The sequence below is a fragment of the Amblyomma mixtum genome, chromosome 3, assembly GCF_055824585.1.
Source record: "Amblyomma mixtum isolate Tamu chromosome 3, ASM5582458v1, whole genome shotgun sequence".
Lineage (NCBI taxonomy): Eukaryota > Metazoa > Arthropoda > Arachnida > Ixodida > Ixodidae > Amblyomma > Amblyomma mixtum.
The window spans coordinates 159,801,430-159,828,893 of NC_143014.1; the positions used below are offsets into that span (position 1 = coordinate 159,801,430).

General features: G+C 46.4%; 1 protein-coding gene across 1 annotated transcript in view; it reads right to left on the reverse strand.

The window, feature by feature from the left end:
- Positions 1-27,464, reverse strand: part of LOC149352517 (hemicentin-2-like) — a 584,798-nt gene that overhangs the window by 128,075 nt on the left and 429,259 nt on the right. Inside the window, exon 4 of the mRNA XM_089577190.1 lies at positions 15,529-15,651. Coding sequence (XP_089433316.1) covers positions 15,529-15,651 — 123 coding nt within the window. The remainder of the gene's footprint in view (positions 1-15,528; positions 15,652-27,464) is intronic.

Below are 27,464 nucleotides of genomic sequence, written 5' to 3' on the forward strand. Positions count from 1 at the left end.
AGTTAGCTTGCTATCATCGATGACGTCAAGAAAAGCAACACCATTGAATAAATATTCAATGAGGCAAAGGCTATAGCATTCAAATGCGTATATTTGGCGCTCGATATTTCGAAATACATTGCTTATTATTAAATTTAAAAACAGGTCAATTTCTATCCTGACGGCCATTAATTTCGCAGTATATTTATGTACCTTAAAATCGATCATATAAGACTTCGTTTGTTGATTTTAGTTCATTAAGCGTCTAATTATTCAGCTGTATCGAGTAAGTAATGTCCGCCTGGCTGCACAAGCCACCTACACAAACCGCACCGACATATCTCCCGCAGCTGTTTAAATAAAAATCTGTAAAGGTTGAAAAACTTCTCCCGGTATATATTTCGAAATACAACCCTATCCGCTATGGTTGCATACTTCTACCTTCATTTCACCTCCTTATCTACTTCTCTGGGCCTTATTTCCGCCGGCTGCTCATCAGGCGCCCTAAGAATATGTGGCAATTTCCGCGGCGGCCATCAACGTTTTTCTTTCCTTTTCTGTTTCTTTTAAAAAAGAAGCCACCGCTGCTATGGGCTGGTGTTCTCGTTTGTATATGGTAGTGCTGATGAAAGCAGGACCAATAATCACGTGAATACATCTAGACTAAAAAATGGAAGATGTCAAACTATGAAATGGCGAAGCACAAGACACTGAGTACGAAATTAAAAAAAGAATGAAGCCATCGTGAAGTGCAATAAACTCCCTAGCACTACAACGCGTTTTCCGCCTAAGAGCCAAAAAGGCACAAAGAGAGAAAAAAATGGCCCAAAGGGCGCCAGTGGTAGCTCCAAGTGCTATGTGCCACACTAGGACGCGACACGCAGCGAACACCATGCGGCTTAACGTTCTGCTACAGTGCATTTCCCGCTGTGCATGTCCCCCGACGGTGCACTGTTCTGAACAGGGACAGCAGTTGCGCAAGTGAGCCGGATGTGCTAATACATGCCAGAAACGTGCGTGTCTGAAAGAGCGTTGTGCAGGGCTAAGCTTGCAGCCTTTCACTGGTGGCTGATTGATGGCCGAGCTTTCTGTATTCACGAAGACATGAAAGGCCGACGCGGGTCACCGCGCTTTAGGCGAACGCTCGAGAGGATTGTTTCGGGTGGTCTCTGGCTGAAGAACGCTGCGAACTGCATGACAAAGAAAATTTTCAGCCCAAGCGTGATTCAAAATAACAAAAATACCAGCAACCTAGTCGATACTTTCTGATACTACGCACGTATCTCTGCCTTCTGGTGCCAGACGTCGTTTTTGACGGTCAATTGAAATGCAACCCGTCATTTCATTATTCTGGAGCTCTCTCATATATAAAAGCCAAAAGAAGATAAAAAATATTTGTAGGTCGCTTAATTACCATTAACCGATGACATTACTATAACATTGGGTGTCTTTTTAACTGAATTTCACTATTTCTAATCTCCCGCCATTTGGTGCGGCTTGCTGCATGCTTGTCTGATGGCGCTTTCACGCGCACGGATGGAAGGTGATGACGACGACGGCTGCCAAACCGCAGCTCGAGGGACTAGCACTTTAAGAGGTGTGAAGAAGTTTTCGTGTGCAGACAACATAACCGCTTTCTGTTATGATAAAGAGAGGGTTTAGAAACCAAAAAGGTGTTACTAGGTTTTGTAAGCAGACTGCCAGCGAAGTCAACTGGGACAAACCTTCGGGACTCTGGCAGGGTGTCATGAGGACTAGAGCAACACACCTCCACTTCTTTAAAATATGCCGTAGTCTGTAACATCTGCGAGGTACCACGGAGCACCGCTTGGACACTAAAAGGACCCGAAAGATTACTAGAGGGATGAGTGTGAACGTGTGCAGTTGAGAACAGCGAAGTGGGGTGGCCTTGATTTGCCCATGTTTGCGTGTTCAACGGTATGCAATTTGTTCATTACTGGAAACTAGTGGTATGTATTGCAAGCGCTATTCATGCCAAGAGTTGGCATGCAGAAAATACACAACATGCGCGCGGTTTTTGAGTGAGGTTAGGTTTGGGAGAGAACCAGTCGAACTAATATTCGCACAGTGAAAAGTGTAGGGCTCGGTTTGTACCATTTACTTGTGCGACAAATAGTGTCCAGGTTGATGCTTTTAAGAGATCAAAGTTATTCTTTTCTTTGTATGATTCTCCAAGGTAGGCTGTGTGATGACTTACCTGATGTTTTTGATGTTGTTTGGCACTATCAAATCCAGAAGCCTGAGCGGTTTTTGCGCGAAGTTGTGGAGGAATTTAATATATTAAAGGTTAGGCACTAGCTGGAATACCAAAATTCTCTAAACGTAAAACAACTCAGGAGAGATTTGCTTCATGCCATGTTATAGGTCTTCTTTATCGCTCTTTATATTGTTGAGGGGAAGATACGGACGTCTTAAAAAGATCTTAGGTCTTAAAAAGTATGCTAATCCGATCGTCAGAAAAAAGTTTCTTCTTCCTTTTATGTAGCTGTACATTGCCTCTTACACCATGGTTGAGAGAAAAGGACTTTTTGTCCTATGGTCGACTGACTGCCTAATATGTGGTAAACCGGAAACCATAGACCACATTTTCGTTTGCTGCTGGGATACAGTATTTGTCTGGGACATCTTGCAGCAGGGAACTTTAAAAAAATACCTGTAAGTCATGTCACTTGGTATAAGGTTCTGACTTTCGATAATGAAGCGGGTTTGCCATACCACTTATTCATGTTGCTCGGCCTCCACAGTCCGTGGAAAACGAAATTAGCTGTAAGAAAAGCTGATGTGGAAGATCGCTCAGAGCAGGGGGGGGGGGGGGGGGGGTCATCAAAAGTGTGGCTTATCAAAAAAACCTTTACCATGCTCAGAGCGAGAAACTTGAAGGTGTGCAAGTGTTGAGTGATCTGAAAAATTTAAAACGTTTTTTAATCACATCATACCCTCAATTGCATCTGCCACTTTGAATATTACTGTATTGTTATCATTATTTTGCTCTGCTGCTGCAGTGATCTTTCTTTGGCCATGAACATGGAATAAAGAAAAAAAAAGCTACGATGCCGTAGTGGTCTGAAGCACCGGCCAGGGGAACTGATCTGTTGGAATCCCCCTTCTCCCGCTATGATAAAGTTTGTTATTTTTTTAGTTTCTTCACAAGTTGAGACACCGGACGACAACCGGCTTTCCGTTGCAATGAGACTCTTACGCTATCGCGTAAAAATGCCTTCCTCAGCAGAGCTATCACAGGCTCAAACCAATCAAGACAAATGAACAGAGACAAAAATAAAAATAAAAATGTAATCTCTGCACCTACCGAGCCGGGATATGATAACCTCCGAATGCCGCGACACGCTTAACAGACAAGGAATCGCCGCAGATCATAAGTTCCTTGATCGCAGCGGATGTTATGTAAATCTGAAGAAATGCGCATTTCCCTTCGTGGTGAATAGTATTGTAGGTAATCGTTTGAAATGATAGCGCACTTCAGCTCATGGTCCGAGACTAGTTAGTGCCTCTTGTAAGCGCTCCACCCTGAGAAAGTCGGCGACGCGATCCCGCGCAAACTTCCACAAACAGTGCTCTGCACACTGTAGGGAGCATGCCATAAGGACGGCAGTCCTCAGGCTGGTCAGTGCGTTTGGATTCGTTGTTTTCGTAAGCTCAGTTTATCAGATCTAACACTTCAAATATTTTAAGGGCTAAAACATGAGGTTTCCTCCCAGCTGTTTTCAGTTATTTGGTGATATGCGGTACCAATACTCATACTTAAAGAAAGAAAAACAGTATTGTTATTACCTACCAGCCGTTCCATGTTTTCACTTTCGTTGGGTCCCTGCCTCTTTATTAAGGGAGTAGTGACGAAGCGAGAAAAAGCGCATTTCGGTGAAGGATGAGCGTTCGCGGACCACTGTATACTTCTAGCCGCCGCGGTGGCTCAGTGGTTATGATGCTCGGCTGCTGACCCAAACGACCCGGGTTCGATCACGGCTGCGGAGGTCGCATTTCGATGGAAGCGAACTGCTTGAGGTCCATGTACGGTGCATGATGAGTGCGCTTTAAAGAAAGCCAGGTGGTTGAAATTATCCGGAGCTTTCCACTACGGCATCGCTCATAGCCTCAGTCGCTTTTCGACGTCAAACTCCATAACACATTCCTTAGTAAGCTCACAAACGCGGGTGAGTGCTCAGCCTTGCAGCCACATTGCAGCGCAACAAGATGATCTGACTTCTGCATTCCTTCATACATTGCTTTCAGAGAAGCAGGTCTAGTGCTCTTTTATTGGCCTAGGGTAGAAGTTAGGCTAAAAAGTGCAACAATCGATGGAAGGAAAAGCGATAGGTGAAAGGCCAATAGAAAATAAAAAACACGATGGACAAGGGAGGCAACGTTGGCTGCGGATATTTCAGCTGCATGTCATTAAAAAAAGTGGGCGTCGAAAGGGCATGTAACGTGCAAAACTGACAACTAGTGGCCTATCAGACTGTCAGAGTGAGTTACAAAACAAGAAAAACGTAATCAGGGGTCTCCGAACGCGAGAAATGGCGTGAAAAGATTATAAAATTTTCCGCAGTAATGCTTTTGCTGGCACGAAACAGGATGATTTTGACGCCGTTGGTAGGAAGTCTTGATTCTGCAGTAGACGCATATCGGATGATGCTGACTGTGGAATTTTCGTGCCGGTCGGTTGGGCACAGTAAATTAAATGAAACGTACTTGTGCTTCAAAGAGTTTATATTAGGTGGGGTTCGTGCGAGCAACACAGTTGACGGCAAGAACAGAGCTTTAGGGCCTTCGGCGAGCATAAAAGGGGGGGGGGGGGGGGGGGGGAATGTACTCTTTCGTGCAAGCACGACAGTAAAGCGGCAACGCCCCGCGGCTCGGAGAAAGGAATTAGAGCGGCGGGATGGTGTTCTGCGTGAGCCACGCTTTGAGTCGCTGTTTTTCGTCCCCCTCTTCTTGAACCTCCTCCATCCTCGCTCTCTCAGCGAACTCGCCGAATAAACGCTAATGGAAGGCGGGAAACGAGAGCGCACAGCGCGGGAGAATAAAGGGTGATACGAACCCTTTCGGAGTGATTGCACTAGGAGCGTGCGTCGGAGCTCGAGCCGCCATAATTGATGAAACTGCTTGAGACCCAACAAAAGAAGAGAACGCCTTTTTAGGGCAGCGCTCAGCTGCGGCTCATTACACGGGCTACGTCATCGATTTGGGGCACTCCTCAGCGGAAGGAGAGTGGGAGAGCGTCAGTTAGAACTGAGGGTGAGGGAAGCTGTTAGAAGAACCAAGGACATTGCACAAGTGTACCTGACGCTGAGAACAATGAACCCTTCGTGTGGTGAACATTTAATCATGGTAAGGAGCAGAAATGCATCTTAAGACGCGTAAAACGAACGGGCGCGTATGCTATCTTTTTCTGCGGGAGCCCCAGAAGACCACGGGGCAGGTTGGCGGCGCCTCTGCGTGATCCATTAGTACCAGGGATAGGCTCGAAAGTTCGCGAATCAGATGATCATTGAGCGCAAAGTCTGTACAAGATGGGTGGCCGGTAGAGGTGATGCCAATACCACATGAAAGGTACGCTCATTTTTAAACCTAATGGCCAGCACACTGGCACGTCAGATAGACTCCACACAGTGTTGCCAGCGCGTGCCTATATCACTACAAAGTTTAAGGGAGCACAGAAAGTAAAAACGTATTGCTCTGGCCGCGACCCAGGGGCGCGGTATTACAGAGAGCGGGGAATAGTTATCCATTGACTCACTTCACTTGGTATTTGTGTGGCTCCGGGGCTTAAATCCGTAGAAAGAGCGCACGTGTTCGCAACTTCTTTATTCTTTTTTCTCCGGCGAATAGGGTATTTACTTTGGTATGGTGGGAAACTTGAAGGAGGATATATTTGTATTAAACTCCTGTGCACGCTAGCATACGGTTAAAAAAGTAAGAAAAAAAAACGCTGAAGAGGATGTGTGGTGCAAGTGGACGGCACAAAATCGCAAAATTCTGCTTGTGCCACCAGTGATTCCTCTGTAGAGGCTTTATACATTACCGGCCGTCACATAATGAGTCATCGAACACAATTATTACTTAGTGATAAAAATAGAAAGAGTAGAATCTCCTCTACTCGCCATGCGTTGGGAATTGGAAATGGAAGCTTGGCGGCCACGCATTGGCGCAGTCATCACGTTTCCGTTTCAGGGCACTGTTTGGGCTGGTCTTTTGAAGAGGGCTTCCATAAAAAACGACATCTCATTTGCCTATCGGCAGCTAAGCCCTCTTCTCCTGGATTTAACGCCATTGTCCGGACACGCGCTCCTACTGTTTGTAACCGCGCTTCTTCTCTGCGCTCGTCGCATGCAGAGGACGAGAAGTGATGGGGCAATTGCGTGACGAAGCACTCCTGCGTGACATGACGAAATTGATTTCGAGCGGCCACCCGATTTACTTAGAGGAAAAGGGGACAAGGCCCGATAAATTTGCATGCCATTCTTTATACCCCTTATGCTTATATCCCTTAGTCCGTTTACAGTTATCCTATACCAACGATGAAAATAGTGTAGGCTGGCTTGCACATAGGTGCACGGGGTGAGGCCCAGTGTCGCAAACGAAAGGTGCGAGACTGGACGGCCAAAGAAGAATATGATCAGTTTAACTGAGAAAAAAGTAGCGGTGGATTGATTGCCTTGTCACGGCCGCTGGATCAGCCGTGGCCTTCTAATCAACAGACAGGAACAGACTACACAGGCTGTTACGTGAAGTGTACTTGGCACCTGTTTACCTTCTTTTTTTACTGTGAATTAATTCTTCTTTCCTCAGAGTAGGCCCCTCACTCAGCACACATGCGCAAATAAGTACATAGGAAGCCTTACGCCTTTGGCGTACTTTAACTATAACCATACGGTTTCACCAGTTATTCCAGGAGTACGCAGTACTGCCAACCACGTTTCAAGCTAACTTTTGACTGAAGACCGGCAAATTCTGCTGTTGTTTGCTAAACGGCCCCTGACTCACCCTTCACAGAACGCATGTGCTGCTCGTTTGTCTTCGCAGTTTTTGTCCCTGTTGTCACAGAAACTTTCGTGCTGGCCGGGCCCGGCGAAGTGTGCACAACTAACTCGAGCCTCGCCGAACCATATTTTTTTTCACTGTTTGGCTTCTTTTGTTGCTTTCGGTCCTGCTAGTGATGCACCTATGAACGTGCACCGATGTCACTTCACGCATAAAAGTCGACGGATAGCGGCAATTTGTTTCGCTGAAAAGCTCTTTTGAAGCATCAGAGACGCACAGATGGCGAGAAGTTGAAAAGAATGCAGAAAAAAACGAAAGCGTGGACACAAATTTTTCTGAGCCCTTTAGTTGTGCAATTTACTCATAAAAAACCAAGGAAGACCAGCAAGGTTCCACTAACTGGAAAGTAGGAAACTTCGGGCAGAGAGTCAAGTGGAGTGCCAGTTTTGCGCTCATATAGTGTATAGTAAAACCTAGCGCACTTAGCGCACGGAAGGAAAGAATAACACACCACCGGAAACGCCATCGAATACGGCCCGGTTCTGCATTCATCCTCGCCTTTGCCACGCTGCCGATCCCACGCGTCTCATGACCCACCCTGCCGCAAGATGGCAGCCATTATGGTGCGCCCTACTAAAGAAAGTGCGAAGGCCAAAAAGCAGTCACGCTCGTGCATATACGCTTAGGCACTCAGAACGTACATGAGCATACAGTGGTATCTGTGCGGTTTAAAATAAAGCCAATACTGGGCAACTGTTCTTTCTGAAAAACTTTTTTCTGTCATCCCTACTGCTTTAGGCATGAGAAATATTTAATGTTCAAAAATTTATGGTTTAATGCTTTGTGCTTCACCTTCCTCTTTTACCGGTCGCGGACTCTCGCAGTACTTCAGAAGCTGCGCGTGTTGTTTTTGTTTTTGGCGTTGGAGTGATGTGAAATTTGGCGTCTCTCCCAAAAACTCTCTTTATGTGTAGGATATATCAAGATGTAGAGTCAGTTATGTCAAATTATTTATTCAATTCATCTCTGTAAATCCCTTGTTCTTGAGCTATATTGATGATCTGTTGCTATTGCATTGTCTGCAAATCAGTTTGTTGCCTCTTTTAAGAGGACCTATGTGTTATTCCCCCCCGCGCAACTGAAAGAATACCAATGGAGTGGCCCTTATTCTTGCAGTAACTTGAAACTGTACTCTGTGCTGTACTGTACTCTGTGCTGTACTGTACTCTGTTGCCGTAACGTAGATGTGCGCATCCAGCACTACATGAGGGTTATCCCTGCATTGTTAAATGGTAGCCTTGTTAACAGCCGTTACTCATCAGGATAAACAACGAATTTGCACCGCAACGAACGCGAGCGATGTGAAAGTACCGAAAGAGTGAACGTGCTTAATTCTACTTCGCGTGCAATGCTGTTCCTCTATTCTGGAGGGCCATGGTTTTTATCCAATTCATTGAATTCGCAGCAATAATAGAGTAGATTTATTTTCGATAGCTCAGGATGTGTTAGAGCGCATGTGGACGCACCATTTTTAGTTTTTAAATAAAACTTCGCTTGAGTAAACGTATTACGAAATTTGAGGGATTATTTCCCAGCCAGGAAATGCAACAACAAATAACCATTTCCCTCGTTCTGAGCTGTGCGTGCAAAAAGAAAATGCGGCCTCAGGGAGTTTCGATTAATGAGTCCTCTCAGTTAAAAAAAAAACAGTTATATTTACTGGTTACGTACTTGTTTTTACGCGCTGATATTTCTTTCGGAAAATATGATTTGAAATACTGCGAGCGAGTTGTCTAATTATTTCTTTTGCATCTTGTCAGTGCTGTACTCATTCAAAATATGTGAAAATTAAAAGCAACTACGATCTCATTCCTTAATAGCATTTCATAATCACCGAAAAAGAGCTGCTTCGACAACACCACGAGCAGCGCTTATAAAGACAATTTATAAGGCAAAGTCTAAACTACGTCATACATCACTGGGATAGCTGCGCTAATAAAAGCCGTGATACAAGCCGGAAAAAAAATGTACGTACACTTTGAAGAACCTGAGTGCAACTTCTGCCGAAATGCAGTCCGAGCGACTAGCCAGAGAAAGCCCTGCATTCTACGAAGGCTGTCTTCTCTTTCGACTGCTACTCCTTCACCTGTTAATGACCAGTATCGTCCGGCGCAGCGTTGCGTAGAACATCAGCCACAGTTGGCAGGTGGTAATGCGGAGAGGATGAAATCCTCCTCTTCAGGTGTAGGGAACAGAAGGGACGTACAGGCCGCAAGTTGGCTTTCTTGGGAAGAGCCCAGAGGGTAGCAACCATGGACGGAGGAGGTTCTGATGTGGGCGGAGGAACCCGCAGCCTAATGGTAGTTGCCACGGGAACTACCCGGCGGGTGGCTGCCATGGAAGGTGGAGGGCCAATTAGTCCATGCCATTCTGCTTTCTCTGATTAACGCGCTAAGCGGGCAACCTCAGCTCTTCAAGCAAGCAGAAGATCTTATGCTAACGCATTGTCATCTCGTTAAGATAATTAGTGCGCCTGCAATTTTCCTTTTAAAAGCTTACCACCAGGATAATAGGGATAACCTATTTCCCTCTATCTACCCGGCAATGTATGAAGTGTATACTCTACACGTGGCCAACTGTACAGGGGTGATGGAAAGAAACGCGAATAGAACAGAGCCTAGGCGCTCCGCTGTTCGCATTTTTTTTCATCACACTTTTACTTCAGTGGTAGCCAAAAGATGCTAGCGACGACTCTAACGTATTTTTCTTACCGCCCAGGTAAAAGCGCGATCAAAAGAAATTAGAACAGCGGAGCGCGTAGGCGCCGCGTTGATCGCGTTTCTTTCCATCGGAATAGTGAATTGTACGATTTTGAGGACCTCGTCGCTCTGTATTGTTGTGCGGATGACCGGGAACAAGTATTGTTATATATGACCCTATTCTATCACGATCCTTTATCCATTTCGAAACCATTCGATTCTCTGGCATTTGTCACTGTTGTACTCTGATGTAGCCGCGGTTTCCGTGCGTCCGTTGAAAGCGACCGGACGATTGGCTCATTGAGGGCTGAACCTCATCATTGGCTGCGATATGCAGCCAATGGCGAGCCGGTGTGCGTGACGAGTTGCCAGAGCTATTGTTGACGTAAGGAACTGCTAGCTTGTGAGTGCTGTGAATGGCCGCTAGCTGCTTTCGTCTGAAGTTGCCGTCATGCTGACGTCGTGCCAAATGAAATGAAAATTGGGTGATGGCTCCTTACAGAATATGGCCCCAGGACTGCTCTTGGTGAGCGTGCGCAAAAGTATTGCCATAGTAAAAAAATGCAAGCTTTTTGGCTTCTGCGAAGCTAGAGGGAATAATAAACAGCATTTAAGAAATGCAACGTTCATATACTGTGCGTGAGTGTGTGCGCACGTACTGCGCAGAGTCAACGAACGCGGACAAAGAATCCGCTTCCGTCCAACGCTAACAATCAAACCAAAAAGTTATTGTAGTCTGTTACAACGAAAAGTTCTCTTAAGCTGTCATATTGGGCTCGACGCCGGCTATTACCACAGCACTGCCATGGAGAGTTAATCACGCGGAACTTTAGTTCCTTTTTCAGAAAACATGTTGTATTTGCGAGTGACGTGTGCCAGCGCAACTAAATGAGATCGCTGTAGCGCAGGGCGGTGACAAAAGGGACAGCACGTCTGGCACATTTCTTCACAGTGACCAGCGCCCCATGTCGCTCGACGGAGCGTATGCACGATGTGGGGGTGAGCCTGTTATGCTAATGAGCTGCTAAATAAATAAATATGCATAGGGAAGAGCCGATAAGGTGCGCCTCTGAGAGAAATGTGTATGGATTGCAAGCAGCCGACGACCGACTAAGCTTTTTGTTCAAATCCGGAAGTTCCCTGAGAAGTCCATGCAGCGACTGCGCACACGGACGCCCACAGGTGCTCGCGCAGGACCAAGGAAGAGGACTGTGTAGCTGGATGAACGCCTCCAAGCAAGCAGTACGGATATTGCAGTACGGATAGTGGCATGTTGAAGGTGATAACTAATGAGGCTACAGCTCCTTTTGCCAGTGAATTTTTGTGCAGAGTTGGCACTCTCAGTTACGACATGTTCGGTCTTTGTGCTTGTTAGAGCACGTGCATTTCCGTAGTGCCATTACACTTCTAAAGATAGACAGGGCAATGAAAATACTGATGAGCTTGCTTCCGAGCTAACGTCTGAGTATGTATAGCCCACCCGCACAGCAGGTGCTCCATTGCAAACTTGCATCACCAAAATGCATGTGCTTTAGAAAAGCTTGCAGGCAAAGGAACTCGTCCAGTGCACGTAACTCGTCGAAATAGCCACAATTTGGCGGGGCACAGAGCCGAGGGTAACTGAGTTTTGTAAATCATAAAAACTGACATGAATATAACTTACGATACGCTACACGCCTCTCGCTAAATAAGAAGTCTAATGGAGACTAATGTATGCTTTCGCCGAATGCGTGGCTCGTTGCTTCAAACAGTGAACTGTGGAATAATGTTTGGAGACCGGCGCGGGTCAAGCATTGCGTATTGCTGAAAGAGCGTTTTCTCCCTAGAGCTGCAGAAACCGACTTTATAATCTGCGAATCCAGGCTTAAAACATCGTTGGCCATAGCTGCGCCGTCTGCAGTTCAATACCAGCTTTAATAAATCAACAGCTTTGCTGCCTTCAAGCATTTTTTTTTGTTTTCGTTGAGCAAGTAGAAACGCATCTGGTTTTCTACGAAGTATGCGCAGACAAATTTTTTACTTCACTTCTTGATTCACTGTGTCTTGTTTAGGGTGAGTGTGGGGCAGAAACACATGGCATGGGATACGGTGGTACAGGGACCAGATGCTCTCTCTATTTCAACTTTTCAGCAATCAAAACATGAAATCTTTACATAAAATTTCGAGCACAAACATCAAACTTTGAGCACTGACGGGCCTCGAATAAAATACCGGTTCCCTTTTTTTCCTCCTCAGTCGAGCATGTCTGTCTCCTTCAAAACGAAGATGAAGAGGAAAATGTTCTAACACGCGTTCATGTAGCCTTACCGTGGACACGGGCTAAGCCCATCGGCTGAGAGGGTTCGAAATTTGGTACCTCATGACATATATACTACTTCCACAACACTGTAAAAGAACGGTCGTTCGGTCTAGTTGGTATTCCTTTGTTGTTATAGAACAGCGCTACAGGACGAAGAAAGGAACAAGAAGGGACAAAGAGAGTGCGCTGTTTGTTCTGTTTGCACACAACATATTAGTGCGAAAGCACTATTCCGATGGGTAAACTCCGAGAAAGATCTTGAGATGTTTGTATGCTTGCGGGGTTGGTGGGTGTATGCTAAGTGAAATATATAAAATAGACCAAATAAAAATCCGCGCCTGAGATTCAAGCCCGCGGCGGCTTGAACAGATCAGCTCCGCTGCCCACTGCGCGAGAGCTCTAGACTATCGCCGCAGCTGAACACGCCTCGTGTTAGACTGCAACGCACCCTCGCGCTGCGCATTGCATATCGTCTTCTTCATCAACTAATGCTGTACTATCAAACTAATATACGCACTTTGAGCTATGCGGCGGCAGTGACAGAGAGATGCGCGCTGCAATGCATTGGCGAGGACAACGTTGTGGCAGAAACACATCACTAGAGCAATACGTGCTGGAGTTGACAACATGGCTGCAGAAACGCGGCACTGGAGCATAGCATGAACTGGTGGGCGAGTTGGTCTGACATATCTAGTGAAGCAGCGCTGTTTTCGTCCCTTTCTCCCCTTTGGCCCTGTGCCGTAGCGCTGCTTCACTAGATACTGGAGCATAGGCCGCAGGCGTACAGAGGGCAAAACACATCCCTAGAACAATCAAACTCTGCGTTCCGGAGCTCCCAAAGCCGCTGCATCCAAGAAGGCAAAAAATGACGATGAATTTCTATGAGTTTAACAGCCCATGTTGACATCCACACCATTTTTAACCAAATCTAATCGCTAGTTATCGCGTGATACGCCCTAAACATGCTCAGAGCGTGTTCTAGACATGCGTTTTGCCCTCTGTACATTGGGTAAATTAGCATTGACGACGGAAAAGTTGAAGACGGGCATAACTAGCGCCCTGGGTCAGTGGGCACCTCAATCGCACTTTCAGGCGCTTGGCGTTGGTGTACATCTGCAAAACGCTGTGCTTTTGCACAATATTCCATGCTTAGCAATATTAAACCACCAGACATTTTTTATTACCTTCGACCGTCGGTACAAAAGTTCAACGGCTTTCTGGTTCTGTGAAATATAAACCATAAAGGCAAAACCTCGAATAGACTCGAAGAAAACACCTTCTTTCAACAAAATGACTTGAGAACGCGCCCTCGGTTGGCGTAGGCCGGCGCCGTCATGAACCGAACGAGAGCAGACGCTTCCTCGAAGTAGCGAGAACATATGGCACCAGAAAAAAAATAGAAGAATGGGATTCGTAGACACAGGAAAGGAAGCAGTTTTCGCAAAGACTAAGCTAGGAGAGGTATAAAAGAAACAGACAAAGCGGGAGCAAGCGAAATCATCAACAACAATTAAGGTCCAGGAGGAGCGAGCAACGGAGAGAACCGTGTCTACGCGTTCGACCTCCAGTGTGCACGGCCAGAGTGCACGTCGACTCGCGGTCGTGGAAACCGGGCCCGCACGAAAAGGAGCCCGCTAGGTAGGCTGACACTTCGCGGCGCCAGGGGACGTTTGCGCCAGCACTCAGCATACGGGCTCAGGGTGCCGCGACACCGGGGCCGTGTATACTACGCGAGGCGCACAGTACGCCGATAAACGAGAAAGAGAAAAAGCGCCGAGCTCGGGCGCGCACCAGCAAACAATGCGGGCACTTTTCCCTTCCCCGGAGGAAACCTGGCCGCTAACATGGTTACGTACTTAAACACACACACACGCGGCCGGCAACGGAATGAGCCGCGTCTCTTTTTGCCCCCGAGGACAGTCCCCTTATCGACACCACGGTGTCAGTGACGCGCCGCGCGGGCCCCCGGCGCCGATCGAACGGCGGTGGCGGTGGGCCCGCGATGCCGCCGGTACACATGTTCCCGGGAAATGAAAGCTGCCGCGATCCCTGAAACCTCGCGGCGAAATATTCCCTTACGCGGTGATCCCTGCGCTATCTTTTGACCTTCGTTGCAGGGGCCCGATCGTTGCGCGCGGCGCAACGTGATTTCCTCGTCGCCGTTCGCGAGGGATGTAACCAGAGGCAGATCTATATACAGAGTCCACGTGCGAAAGCAGACTGCCTCGCAAATGCTTTCTGGCGTCTGGTTCCGCAACAGGCGCCGCGATAAAAGAAGGAAACAGAAGAATAGAACGTGAGGCAAGCAGCAATTCTTTCTCACGCTGAGCTGAATTTAGCACCGTGAGTGATGACGATGATGGAGGTTTGCTTTCTGGGAGTAGAGATTTGCGAGGCGATCGTCTTCGGCAGAGTTTGTTGCTTTGCAGCCGTCAGTCCTCCAACCGTATGCAATGCTTTGGAACCTCCACCTACATATGCGGGTAATAGCAGCGGGTATTTTTAAGTTAAGTCCACCATACCCATTTCTGATGAGTCAGTAAAACGGATCAAAATATTGTAATAAAAATAAATAAAAATAATTTTTGGCACCGAATGGCATTCAGTATGTACCGGTAGCCCATTGGCTTCGGTATCGGGCTGACTACACATGTAGAGGTAGTACTCGCGTTTAAAAGGCTACCAACCCGCTTGTTTTCCTTTCATTTTCGAGCGTTTCATTGGTTTCTGCCCTGTTCATTTTCGCCAATGTGCTTCTGTTTCCTACTTCCTGTAATGTCAGTGCATTCTCTTTTGCTATAGGTTTCAGGGGAACAATCAACATTCTGAGCCAGTTCTCTCGAATGTTTCCCAACTGCTGGCCTAAGGGTGCTTACCTTGCACTGTGTCGTACTTTCTTTTCACCCGTTGGCAGGGCAGAAAACCCTTACGCGAAACACGCAGAGATTGTGAGCACTAAAGCACTTCTTAGCACTGAAGTACCGATTCTATGCGACTTCATGTTCGCTAAAAAAAAAAAACACGCTTGCTGTGTAAACAACATATCAGCATGGGAGCCAGCACCTTGGCGAAATAAGCCTGTCCCATTGCTAGTCTACCCGCTACTGTAGCTGAGTGGCTTTGGCGTTCGGCTGCTGTCCCAAGGTAGCGGGTTCGATGCCGGCTGTGGCGGCCGCATTTCACTGCAGGCAGAATGCAAAAACGCTTAGGCGTTGTGCTTAGTAAACGCAGGTTGAAGACCCCCCCCCCCCCACCCTCCCTGTGGTCTAAATTATTCTGGTGCCCTCCGCTATGGCAGCGACACTCATAGCCGATGCTCCACTTCGGGCGATAAAACCCCACCATTTAAAAACTTACACTGCACGTCTTTATCCTGCATATAAAATTGTGCAATGTGGCAGCATTGGTGTTGACGTCACAGACAATGACTTCTTACTAACTTCAACGCTATGTTTGATGAAGAGCACTCACCACCCAGAACTTCGCAGAGGAGCACCAGTCGTTCGCCTTCGTTGAAGGGGCCAATGACAGAGCCGGTCGGTTCTTTGACCCCGTTCTGGGACACGTAACGGATGACAGGCCTCGCAGGTGGCACTGCAATTAGGCAAGGAAAAAGAAGGGGTTATTCTAGAGCAAGTTTCAGCGCACGCTTTGTTACACATTTCTTTCCATGAAGTGTCCGTCATTCAGGAAGAATTTTTCTTAGCTTAATAATTGAGTATATGTGCGATTCAACAGGTATTCCTAGCCGACCAGCTGTCAACTGATTATCGCACCAGCGGTCAGGTTAACCAACACCCCAAGGCTTTGGCAAAATGTCATTTCCTGTCGTAAGCCAGTATCGAAATTATCCATCTTCCTTGGTTAGTTCCAGGACTGCAAAAGCACAACGTGATCTAACCAAGAGCCTCGATTGCACATTTATATGTTGTCTCAGTTTGCTGCAAAAAAAAAAATAGGTGCAACTAAAGGCACTGATCACAGCTATTGGAGTTTTCTAGAGGACAATGGTCCCTTCGTTGCCGTCAGTGATGCAAGTGCGAGGTGATGACCCGTTTCGTGAAGGTCAATCTCTGCACAGTTGCACGCGAGGGAAGCCTGAGCAAGTGGTGGCGGCGGTTAGCTCTATACCAATGGCATTTCATTGGCTTACGGTGCTCTGTTGAGCAATTCTTGGTCTAGACGTTGTCTAAACTATGTGTCGCAATTTACCGCAGCTGAAGTGAAAGCTACAGCTCGGCCAAACTCTTAAACCATCTTGATGTACTCGGCTGAATTGGCTAATCCTGAAAGCCTAGCGTATAGTAGACAATGCGCCGGCTGACAAGTTTTCCTTAGAAGTGGTGATTGCTTCAAGACAGAAGGAATGAACTATATGAATGGGGTAAGCCTTTGCCGAAAGAGTGAAGACCAGAACGGGGCCGATGATGGGGTGCCTGTATCCTAACAGCATAGGAGAGATAGAGAGAGCACTTTTATTTTTCAGCTCATCTCCGAGCCCAGCTTAGGACGCTGCGCTGGCCTGCGAGGGTACAGTTTCTGCCAGGTTCTGGATTCTCAACGTTGGTGCAAGTGCGTTTCAGACCCATTCTGACGGCCGTTTGTTAAAACGCACCTGATAACTTTTACTGCGCGAGATCTTTAACGTTTTTTTTAACGTAACAGTTCACAACTGAGGATGTCAAAAATATTAAAAATGTTAGGTCTTGGGCCAGTTGGTGCATGTTGAACTTGAAAAAGGGGATACCAGCGGAAACAAAAAGCCACGTACAGAAGCTAGAGATATTACACTCAGACGGACACTGGACTTTCATTTATTGGAAAATAATGCATACTTTAATGTCCAGCGTCCGTCTGTAGGTAACACCTCTGTCTTGTGTACGTGTCTTTTTGTTTCAGCTGGTACCCACTTTTTTATGTTTAAATATACGACTTTCATTTGCAATGTTATCCGTGTTGTGCGACTTCCAGTTATACTAGAGAGCCTGATATTAACCTGCAATCACTAGTTCAGTAAGAGCTTATCCCAGAAACGTCGTCCCCTAAGACAGGACAAGTTTCATTTATGCAGTAACTGCTGAAGTAATGTACGCTTAATAAAACACGTTTCGAGGCTAGTTGGTGATGAATTTTCTTTTCTTCCTGTCATGTCTTTCTCTGTATCCGTCTTAATATATAGCGCTCTTTAATTTGAAGAAAAGAGGTAATGTACTTTTCTGTTAACACACTTTATGCGCGCAGATGTTCTTAAGGCCTCGTTACCGTAAAATATACATGATATATATTTACTGCAGGTGGAGATGCTTTCCACCTGACATTGAACGAATAAAACCTATTTTCTTTGGGTGACAACATTACATGCGAGCGATTAGAAGTGTTTTTTTTTAACATGCAAGTTTTCAGTTTTCGTGTTTAGGTATCTGGCTAATCACTCCTTAACTTCAGCACTCTCAGGGATATTTTTCTGTCTGTTTTTCTTTCTGCCCATCGTGAGCAACATTCTCGAGCACGTGAGTACATGAGTACAAGGACAACGAACTCAATACCAGAAAGAACAGCACTGTTCTCACTTTTTCCTCTTCTTAACTCATATTCTAGTCCCCTCACTCTGCTAGTGCAATCTCCTCCAACGGCCATACATTGGCGTAGACAGGGATGAGTGTTAACTCTGCATAGGTTGGCAGCGTCGACAGCCTGCTCTTTTGCATGGTTCTGCCGACATTACTATTACTGCAAAATGTTTTATGGCATACGAAGCAATCCATTTGTGTTTCTCCGAAGTTTTCTTCTGCATTTCTCACATTTTTGTGTCACAAGGGAATTTTCTATCGACAACTGGGGTGATTCTTCATTATCATCGGAATTTTTTCCCCTTTTGGCGCCTGCTGAGATGGCGTTGTCCTCCAATCTGCTGTAGGTGTAGTTGCATTAAAGGTTAGGTACACGTGAGGTAAAGCACTAGAATAGCGCTGAAGAAAACGGAGCATAAGTAGAGGACTTTAGGCTCTGAATAAACTAATAACGCGGTTGCGCTTTAATTCTACAGTGGGAATACTTCTCTGTATTAGAACTAAACGTGCAGTAATTTACCTTGCGCCACTACATGTTATCTCGACGTTTTTTGAACCAGAGCACGATCACACTGGTGCAAATTAAGGTTGCTGGAAAATCCTGTTGTGGTTCTGTACACTGACGTCTCTTTATCGTGCAACGCACCGCTCAACAATGCAACGAAACTTGACGGTCCTGCAAGCTTTGCTTGCAGAAGACGAACCTGACTAGAAGAAAAGCAAGAAGACTAAGCAGTTTCGTTTTTCTTGCTTTCTTGCTCTTTCGTCAGAAAAATTCAGTGGGTGCTATTTGGCGTTAAAGAGAGCATTCTCACCCATTTAGGTGATTCGCTGGTAGAGAAAGACAAAAAAGAGTAGGCAGCGCATCTCAGAGAGTATTTGGTGAAGTTTACTCATGTCTGCTTTCACGAACTTACGTATACAAGATGGACATTACAATTGTGTTTTTTGAAAAAAGTAATGGCCATGGATATCAAAAAACAAAAAAGTCTTCCAGAACATAAGCCAGTTTTACTTTCAGCTTCAGGTGGAAAGTGTTGCTTTCTCCAAGAAGTGCACGTGGCGCCATGATAATTTGTCACTTCCCTTGAATTCAATTCCAGTTACTGGGAGTTCGACATCAAGTGTGTACTGGCCGATTACGGAGGCAGTGTGGTTAAAAGCAATAACGGAACGCGGCCCTTATTTTTAACGCAGGCGGGTGAAACAGGTAGCTATGTAGCAAAATGGGTATGGCATAAATGCAACATGCGCTTCTAGTAAAAAAAAACACGTACACAATCTCCAGCGGTGTGCCGCACGACGGTATGAAGCGTAAACAAAATCTGTGGACAGGCAAATGCTTTCCTCTTTTTACGTTCAACTAAGACAGAAAACTTTGAGATTGGTTTAGGTTTGGTTTATGGGGTTTAACGTCCCAAAGCGACTTAGGCTATGAGAGACGCCGTAGTCGAGGGCTCCGGAAATTTCGACCGCCTGGGGTTCTTTAACGTGCACTGATATCGCACAGTACACGGGCCTCTAGAATTTCTCCTCCAAAGAAATTCGACCGCCGCGGCCGGGATCGAACGCGCGTCTTTCGGGTCAGCAGCCGAGCACCATAACCACTGAGCCACCGCGGCGGCAAAACTTTGAGAGATTTGCCTCTTTTCGTTAAGGTTTATGCAATGCGTATGTGCGTCAACCCAGTGCAAATCAATCTTGCACAACGGACTCGATAAAATAACGCATATTGCTGGATACAATTGAAGAGAAAACGGGAAAATGCTCCACAAGGAAGGCACTCCAGCAGATAACGTCCACCTCTTCTCATGACCGTCGGCAGCCTTGCACCTCGTAGGCATTCGCGATGCCATGCTAACCGAGGCAAGACAGCTAACCGCGACGGTCCGTGCCATTGTTAAAGACTTCTTTCGAGGGGTCCGCATAATTTCTGAGGTGTATCCCGCTATAGGAGTGTTCGGGTTTGATTCCACCCGCTAGTATGTGTGATACTCTTCACAAGTTCGCAGTCGCCAAATTTGCTGCTCGCTGTGCGGCAGAGGTCTAGTAGTATCTCTGGCAGTTTGAAAGGTCTGAAGATATTAGGAGGGAAATATTGCTTAATCGTCTGAGATTTGGAGCGATTAAGAGGTCCCACAAGGCTCCATGCATGGTCCCGAAGACAGCGAAGTGATCTGAGAAAGTTTCGAAACAACAGAGCGAATTTTCGTGCTGGAGTTTTGGGAGAAGAAATACTGTTTGTTGAGATATCATGAGAGCTGGATGACTAGTGTAAAGTGCTTAAGTGGACATGGCAGTTCCCGAACCCTGCATCGGTCTCCTTAATGTGAGGACCAAGAAGTAGTAACGTCGAAATCCGTGCTTAATAATTGATATGGATGGTTCCGCATAGTGGTTCATGCAAGTTAGCTCAAGAAGACTTTCACTATGATGGTCGGCTTAAATAGTTTTCCATAAGAGCGAGGATATCACACAATAAAATTTATTTGCATATGATGCAGTCGTCTTGTAAATGCAAGTATGAAGGCTTCGAAGGCTATTCACAGATGATTGTAACGCTATATGCATGGGTGCCTGCACCTACAAAGGCGGTAACCTGCAATTTGTCTTGAAATAAAAGGATTCTACTTGCAGTTCGCTAGAATTTCGAATACGTTGTAGATTGTTCGTTGCAGTTCTTCACACAGTGGCCAAGAGACTGAAAAGAAGAATATATAAACGTGGTTGTATAGGAAGCGAGAAACGATTAGCCTAAGAGAAAGGAAAAGCACAATAGCAGTCTTCAATTCATAAAACAGCAGGTTCCGCTGAAAGGCCTGCTCCCTTCAGCGCAACCAGTGTTTAGCCAACGACACCACTCAGCCTGTAGTGGTCTTAATAGACGACCTCATTTCAAGTCTTTCGAATGCTGCTACTGGAATTCGGAGAATATTGGGCCCGCGAATACTCTCCATGAGACTCTGCTACAAATCGCTAAAGACGTCAAGCAAAGATGTTGTGGTCTGCCTGTTGGGGTTACGAGATTAAGGTTCTGTGTAGCCCTCCGAAGCTTGCCTGCGGTTCAGTGTACATGCCAATGACAATCCCCGTCCATGCCAGTGACAGTGTAATGACAATCCCCGTCCCTGCTAAGGCCAGTGGTCCAACCAACAGGTTGACTTCATTTTGCTGCTACTAGCATGCCGTACAGGAGCGAGAGACGGCTTTTGATCATTTGAGAAAATGCCGTTGAACTCCTAGACCACGCTGGCTTGTTGCCTATACTACTGCTCGTCAAGGAACCTGTAGCTGGAACGTACTACTAGGAGCAATACCGGGCGGTCTTCCATCAGCTCTGTAACCACCACCAGTATCACCGTAGTGGAGCCGAGGGTGAGCTAGAAGCTCACGCCGAGGACGCATTTCTCATCGCGGTTGTCGCCACAGTAGTTGCCGCGAGCGAAATTGTCGGTGTTGAAGTGGCCCATCAATGCTGGACTTCACTGGCTGAACATGGGAAAGATGGTTGAATTTAGTGACCCTTGACGGCGGGTTCGAATCTGTTGTGTCCTCAGCAAGCTCTATGCGTCCTAATGATCGACAGGTTATTCAATGCGTTCTCCTGGCTGATCACTTTTGCCGCTGAAGAAATGAGAATCGGCCAAGCATGTTTATCCATGAATGGAAATGAATGAATGGCAATGACCGATCTACGGTGGGCCCTTCGCTATGCGAGCAAGGTGGTCAAAGACATCTTCCCCGGTTTATTGGACATATACCACTCCACTTGCTAAAGTCAGATGACTGTAGCTCTCGCCAGAAGGAATTACGATTAACGCTACGCCATCAGCCATGCCATTCCTGCTGAAGACGGCGTGTACAGCCCGATGATTTCTACTTATTGTCAATGTAGTGATTATAAGTGCAAATATCACTTGTTTCATGCAGCGCTTTAACGTGGGAAGCAACATTTACAGCTAGTCCATGATACTAGTAATAATGATATTTAAAAAGGGTAACTGTAGCATTGGTGCTCAATTCATTTCACGATATAGTACATCACGTACACGAGCTTATCGTACTCAAAGCGAACTAATGGAAGCTCAAGCCTTGCGGCATTCATCACTGGAACATGCAGTATATGAAAAAATAACATCTAGCCCTTCATTACATTCTACCTAATTCAATATGGCACTAAACCGATATTCGATAGACTCGATGACGCCGCTTTCTAACACTCTTGACCAGGCCCTAGCAACGGGACATCGCTGATGTGAGCTCTCCGCCTGAACATTTGTTACACCTTGCTTTAGTTGAAACTGCACCGAGACTGCAGTAGCTATTATTCGCCTGTAGAGTTCATTAGTATTGGATCATCGCACTTTGAGCTAGTGTTAAAAAAGCCTTTGGATAGGATTTGCTCTACTCACTACATGAAAAGTATGCCCTAAATCTCGCCACCCTCGTCCGGTCAAGTGCGTCCATATGAATAGTGTCAATAAGTTTCCGTCTATTTTTTTTCCTCTTCAATCAGGGTGACGACCACACGCTTCTGCAGCTCCGCTTGATAGAAGCGCGTTGTTCGACTAGGCGTCCTTGTGGACTAGACGGAAGTGTGAGGTAGCAACTTTGTGCTATATCTTCCTATGCATCGCAGAGAATGTAGCTGCGCTCCGTGTTTGGAAAGCACCGAAATGCTAAGTATTCGGAAAAAAAAGATGAAGAGGATTGTTGTCAGAGGCATAATCTGTATCTGTGTTACCCGTATAATTATGTCTTATGGCGCGCGGCCAGTTCCTTCGGGCGTCCAAAGGTAGAACCGGCCGCCGTGTTGGTTATGTGTCCAAAGCTGCCATTTAAATCCCCCTCGTTACAAGTGCACCGATAGGACAATCGTTTCTAACCCGTATTAACTCAGTCCTATTTTGAGAAGCGGACACACCAATGGTTGTCTTCTTTGACGGCTTTGTATTAAAGCAATAAAAGGTTCGAATGTCGGCACGCCCGATCTAAGAAATTACCACCGCGCTAAGATGTCGCTGGCGTTAATCAGTGATTGACGCGTCCAAACGCTTGGATCATTTTCTTTCTCTTACTGTTCTCACATGCAATAAAAGGATGTAATCGGCGCTAGCTCCAGAAATGAGGAAACGTCCGGCTGCTCTGTTAGCTTGGCCGTCGTCGCCTGATGGCCACGACAGCCATCAGGCAACGACATAAGTTAGCCCAGATACAAGTCGGTTCCTGCGAAAGTACAAATACATGCAACTGTAACAATCTTTCAAAGAGTTGAAAGAAAGCATGCTTCAGAAAGTAAAAATGTCGTGCACTATCCGCACGCACGCACGCACGCACGCACGCACGCAAAAAAAAAACGTTCTAATGTGTATAGTGACCCCCTTCATCGCCTAAAATATTAAAGGCTGCAACATAAAAACTTAAAATGTTAAATAAGGTATTTTGTGGAAGTACGCAAACGACCAACAACAGTATAACCAGTTGTCTTTCGCAGTCTTAATTTTCTTTTTAATTACTGGCGAAGGTGGAGTACTCTGTGAGAGCACCTTTTTGAACTCGAGTGAAGGACGATGTGTAATAGAAAACAGGAGCAATCGACAGCTGATAATGGCTGCGTACTTAGGGCCTCTATATTAAGAATGCCAGACCAAAATTTCTATTCAGTTAGATTCAATCTTGGCGGAGAAAAGTTTATGCGGTATTTAGCAACCCAGCCGACTGAGGCATCCTACCATTTACCTTCAACAGCGTAATTCACATCATAAGAAAAGTGTTTGCTGTTCTTCAGACTGACAAGTTCTTCTGTGTTGTTCGGCAGCGTTAATTTCTTTTTGAGCTCCCCTCCCCAAGGAACAACTTCTCAGCAAGCGAACTCTGAATGTAGTGCTCATATTTCTTAGTAAAAAATACATTTTGTTTTTATGTTGATTACAAGGTGCACGAAAACTGAAGAGGAAACTTAAACTCTACCTCAATGGTATGACGCATCAACGTTAATGGGTCCCTTCAGCGGTCTGGTGTCGTCTTCGTGTATCACTTCGCAGACACAGACAGTGTTCTTTCTTTCACCATCACATAACGCGTAACCTACCCTTAAGAGTACATTGCGATAGCACTAGAGATCCCTACCACGCAAGTACTCCTTCGCTTTCGCCTGAGTTCTGCCAACATGCTCATATATGCGGAAATGGTGATTCTCTACTTTATATTCATAGATTGCAGGGAGTCCTCATACCACTCCTGGAGCAGTGGCGCAGTGGTTAAGCGATGAGCGAGCGCCCCGGCAGGTAACTGTTGCAAACACAGCCACCGGTGAGGCTGGTGAGACCCATGTTGGTGTTCCCGAGCAAGCTCTCGCGACCGATCATTTACTTAACTGCCACCTGCCACGATGGCCAGGTTGTGATGAGGTCACAAGGTCACGTGACCTAAGTCGCATGTGGACCACCGCCGACGCCGGGGTGTATAGCTGAGCAGGAACCTTAGCGCTATCTCATTAAAAACAACAAGACGCATGTGCACATGTGCACGGCAGAGGTACAGAGCTGAATACGCCTGTAAATAGTCACCGTGGCAACAAGAGATGCCGCGTGTTTTAGACTGTATGAACGCTCATGGGCAATAGTTCTATGCGGTAGTAGGGCACTCATAACGGCCTTTTCTTAGTTCACGGTGCATCTCAACATGTTTCCTTAACGCCAAAGCGGTTTTGGTAGAGGCGAACTGCCGTTGCACTTTATACAGGCTGAACTTCTGTGTTACTACAATGATCAAATGGGAGGCGCAAGTTACTTTCCGAGGTCGTTTAAAAAGCGCCGACAATATTTTCGCTCCGCCCATCAAATATGCGGCAGTCACTAATTTGAACGGTCGTTTGGTATCCAAGGTGCTCAAGCTGCGCCCACCTAGCGTCATCAGGGACAGAATGGTGATGATGAAATAACCAGAGCGCACGCCAGCTGCCTATTCATGGCGATTAACCCTGCCGCTGAATGCTTATGCGAAGAACATTCGCGTGAGATTTAATAAGTTCGTTCATATCCTCATGCACTCCTTTCACTTGGCCGCGTTCGTGGCGCTTTCTCAAACTGAGCGCCCGAGTCTGTGTTTTGCTCCTTCCTGTTTCGTCCCGTCCCTTGCGCTGTTTTATTTCATTATGCAATACCAACTAGCCCGGCATCTTGCACTTCTGAATTTCTCAAACTGTTGTGTTTAACCTCGAAGTATCTTTTGCAGATGCTTGAGAGCCTTGTGTCATGTATTTTTCTTTGTTTTCGCTTTGCACCTAAACCTGTATTAGCTTTGTATAAGCCATTGAGAGGGTACAATGACAGCCGTAACGCGTTGCAAATAACGCTTTTGTGGTCGAGGTTTCCACCGTGAAGCGACACAGCTACTGCGCTGTTCCTTTCCTCAAAACAAACCGGCAGCTCTTAGTCCCGCCGTTCACTATATCCCGTCAACGGGAAAGAGTTAAAGCACATAGGCGCCTTTTCCTCTCCATCGAAACGAGGCCGTCGCGGTCAGGTTGAAACCCGAGAGCTCTAGCTCAATATCCGAGCGCGCTAACCACTGACCTACCAGGGTGGGCGAACTCCAGTGATACTATGTTGCCCAACATAAATGCCATCATTTTCAGGCACCTTCAATACAGCGGCGGGCTTCCAAAGCCACGGAGCCTCTCCTCTAGAATCTGATAGAGGATGTTTTTAAACGAGTTTCAAAAAATGTTTCCCATTTATTCTGAGTGTCCGATCACGTTATCTCCCAATTTAGTTTTATCAACTACGCATAATTTTTACGTCACTTAAAATTGTGACACTGCGGAAGCGGGCGCACGGAGAACAACTTATGCGATTGCAGCGCTGAGAATCAAAAGACGCAGAACAGCGCCGTGCTGGAAAAGTTAAAGGAGGGAGTGAAAGAAGCAAGGGAAAGAGAGTTGCCGTACTAGTGCACTCCGCCGGAGCCTCGGCTCGAAAAGCCACGGCACCTCTTTCTCCCTTTCTTCTTTCACTGTCACCTTCCTGCCTACGCCCCCCTCTGCGCTGTTTTGCGTCTTTCATTTCCCCCTTGTCCTCGCTACTCCAGTATGTGACTCCGGTTAGGATGTCCACTGAGATTTCAGGCAGTTACTTCGCTATTTCTTTTCGGCATAAGGCGCAGCTGCGAAGTTCAATGCCGCGTTGACAATATGCGAAGAAGAGGAGTCAACGACAGATGTTCGCGAAAAATGTGCACCGTCGGACACTTGTACATTCGTCATGCCGGTGAAAGTGAATATTCTTTATTGTGACGGGAAAGTCAAGCGCATGTTGATATCCGAGCTGAACGTGCAAGATCACACCGCTAGTGGTGATGTTGGCTCATAAAGCGCCAAAGCCCAGTGATCAAACGAGTATGAAACAGAAAGGCTAAGCAAGATACCTAAACATGCCGGAAACAAATAGGCCAAAGCCAAGTAGTTAAATATGCTCCAACAAAGAGAGGCGAAGCCAAGTGGCTAAAAGTGTGCGAAATATAAAAGCAAAGCCAAGTGGCTAAAAGTGCACGAAATATAAAAGCAAAGCCAAGTAACTATTTGTGCGTTAGGTCGGCTCGTCGAGTGCATAAAATATCGGTAAGTATGCTTGCGCCAGCGCTACCTTTCTCGCTGCATGCGTGCACCAGACCGACCTTACCTGCCAGAAACGCCGCTAATTCCAACCAGCTTTCGCTGAATAATGCGCTAAGCCGGTAAGCTTAGCTCTACTATGCCTTTTTTTTTTCATTTGAAGCCGAGAGCACCAGTGTTATAATGATTTTCAAAGTCACGACTCTGGCCTCCTATAACGGGTGCCACGTGCCACTTGCTCTAAAGGAATGAAAACAATTTCTGCGCTGTCAGAAACAGACCTGAAAGCCGAAACTTCGGCAACAGACACGCATGCTATGAGTTCAAATTAAAGCTTGCCGAATGCTCGCTATTGAGGTTTTGCTTTCCCGATTACATAAAAAAAAACATGCGTTACGACCAGTTTATTCCTAATGGCATCGTTCTACCTGGCAAGATTTCTCGGTGAAATTCGCATAAAATATAAATTCACGCACTGTGAATGATTATATTTATGTCCAACACAAGCAATTTTCTTCTCTCTGAGGCATATAGCCTGCACCTCTTCCTAGCCATTTGACCACATTGTGACACCGTCTACACAGGCTCCATGGCAGGCAAGAGGTGCTATGTTCAAAAACCCGCCACTAACCTTGGCGCGTAAACTATAGCGCATTGTTTTCACAGGCTTCCATAAAACGATGACGTTTCTTTCGAATCAGTAATGCAGGCAATGCAGGGCAATGTGCGTAGCGGCCCTTAAAGCGTTCGGACAAGTTGAGGTTCCTGTCACGTCGAAAAGAACAACGGCGTCGAGAGTCATATACAGCACGCTGCAGTGTTCGAAGCCATTTAGCTCGCCACCTAGCGTAAATTGGGTGTATTGTTGCGTTCATGCGAGCCGGTATCCATCGTGCGTTTTCGCATAAGCGCCGAAACTGCGACACGGCCGTTGGGTAATGTGTGAAGAGAATTGGAATGCCTCTGAATAGTGCGTATCCTTTTTTTTAGCGCGCCTGTACGCGATGAGCGGCGTGTCGCATCGTGCTCAGCGCCAAGAAGTCGAGGAAGTCTTAATAGTCTTTTCGGTAACATGCACACGCTTCGACGCGGTTAGTGTGCGAAGGCTTGTTAGCTTTCTGTGCGCAGCATCGCTAGCACCCTCATTAGCGAAAATTCTCTTATGAGGTAGTGTAGGCCAAAAACTAAAGGGCAGCCCCGTCTATAATGGTGTCAGTACACAG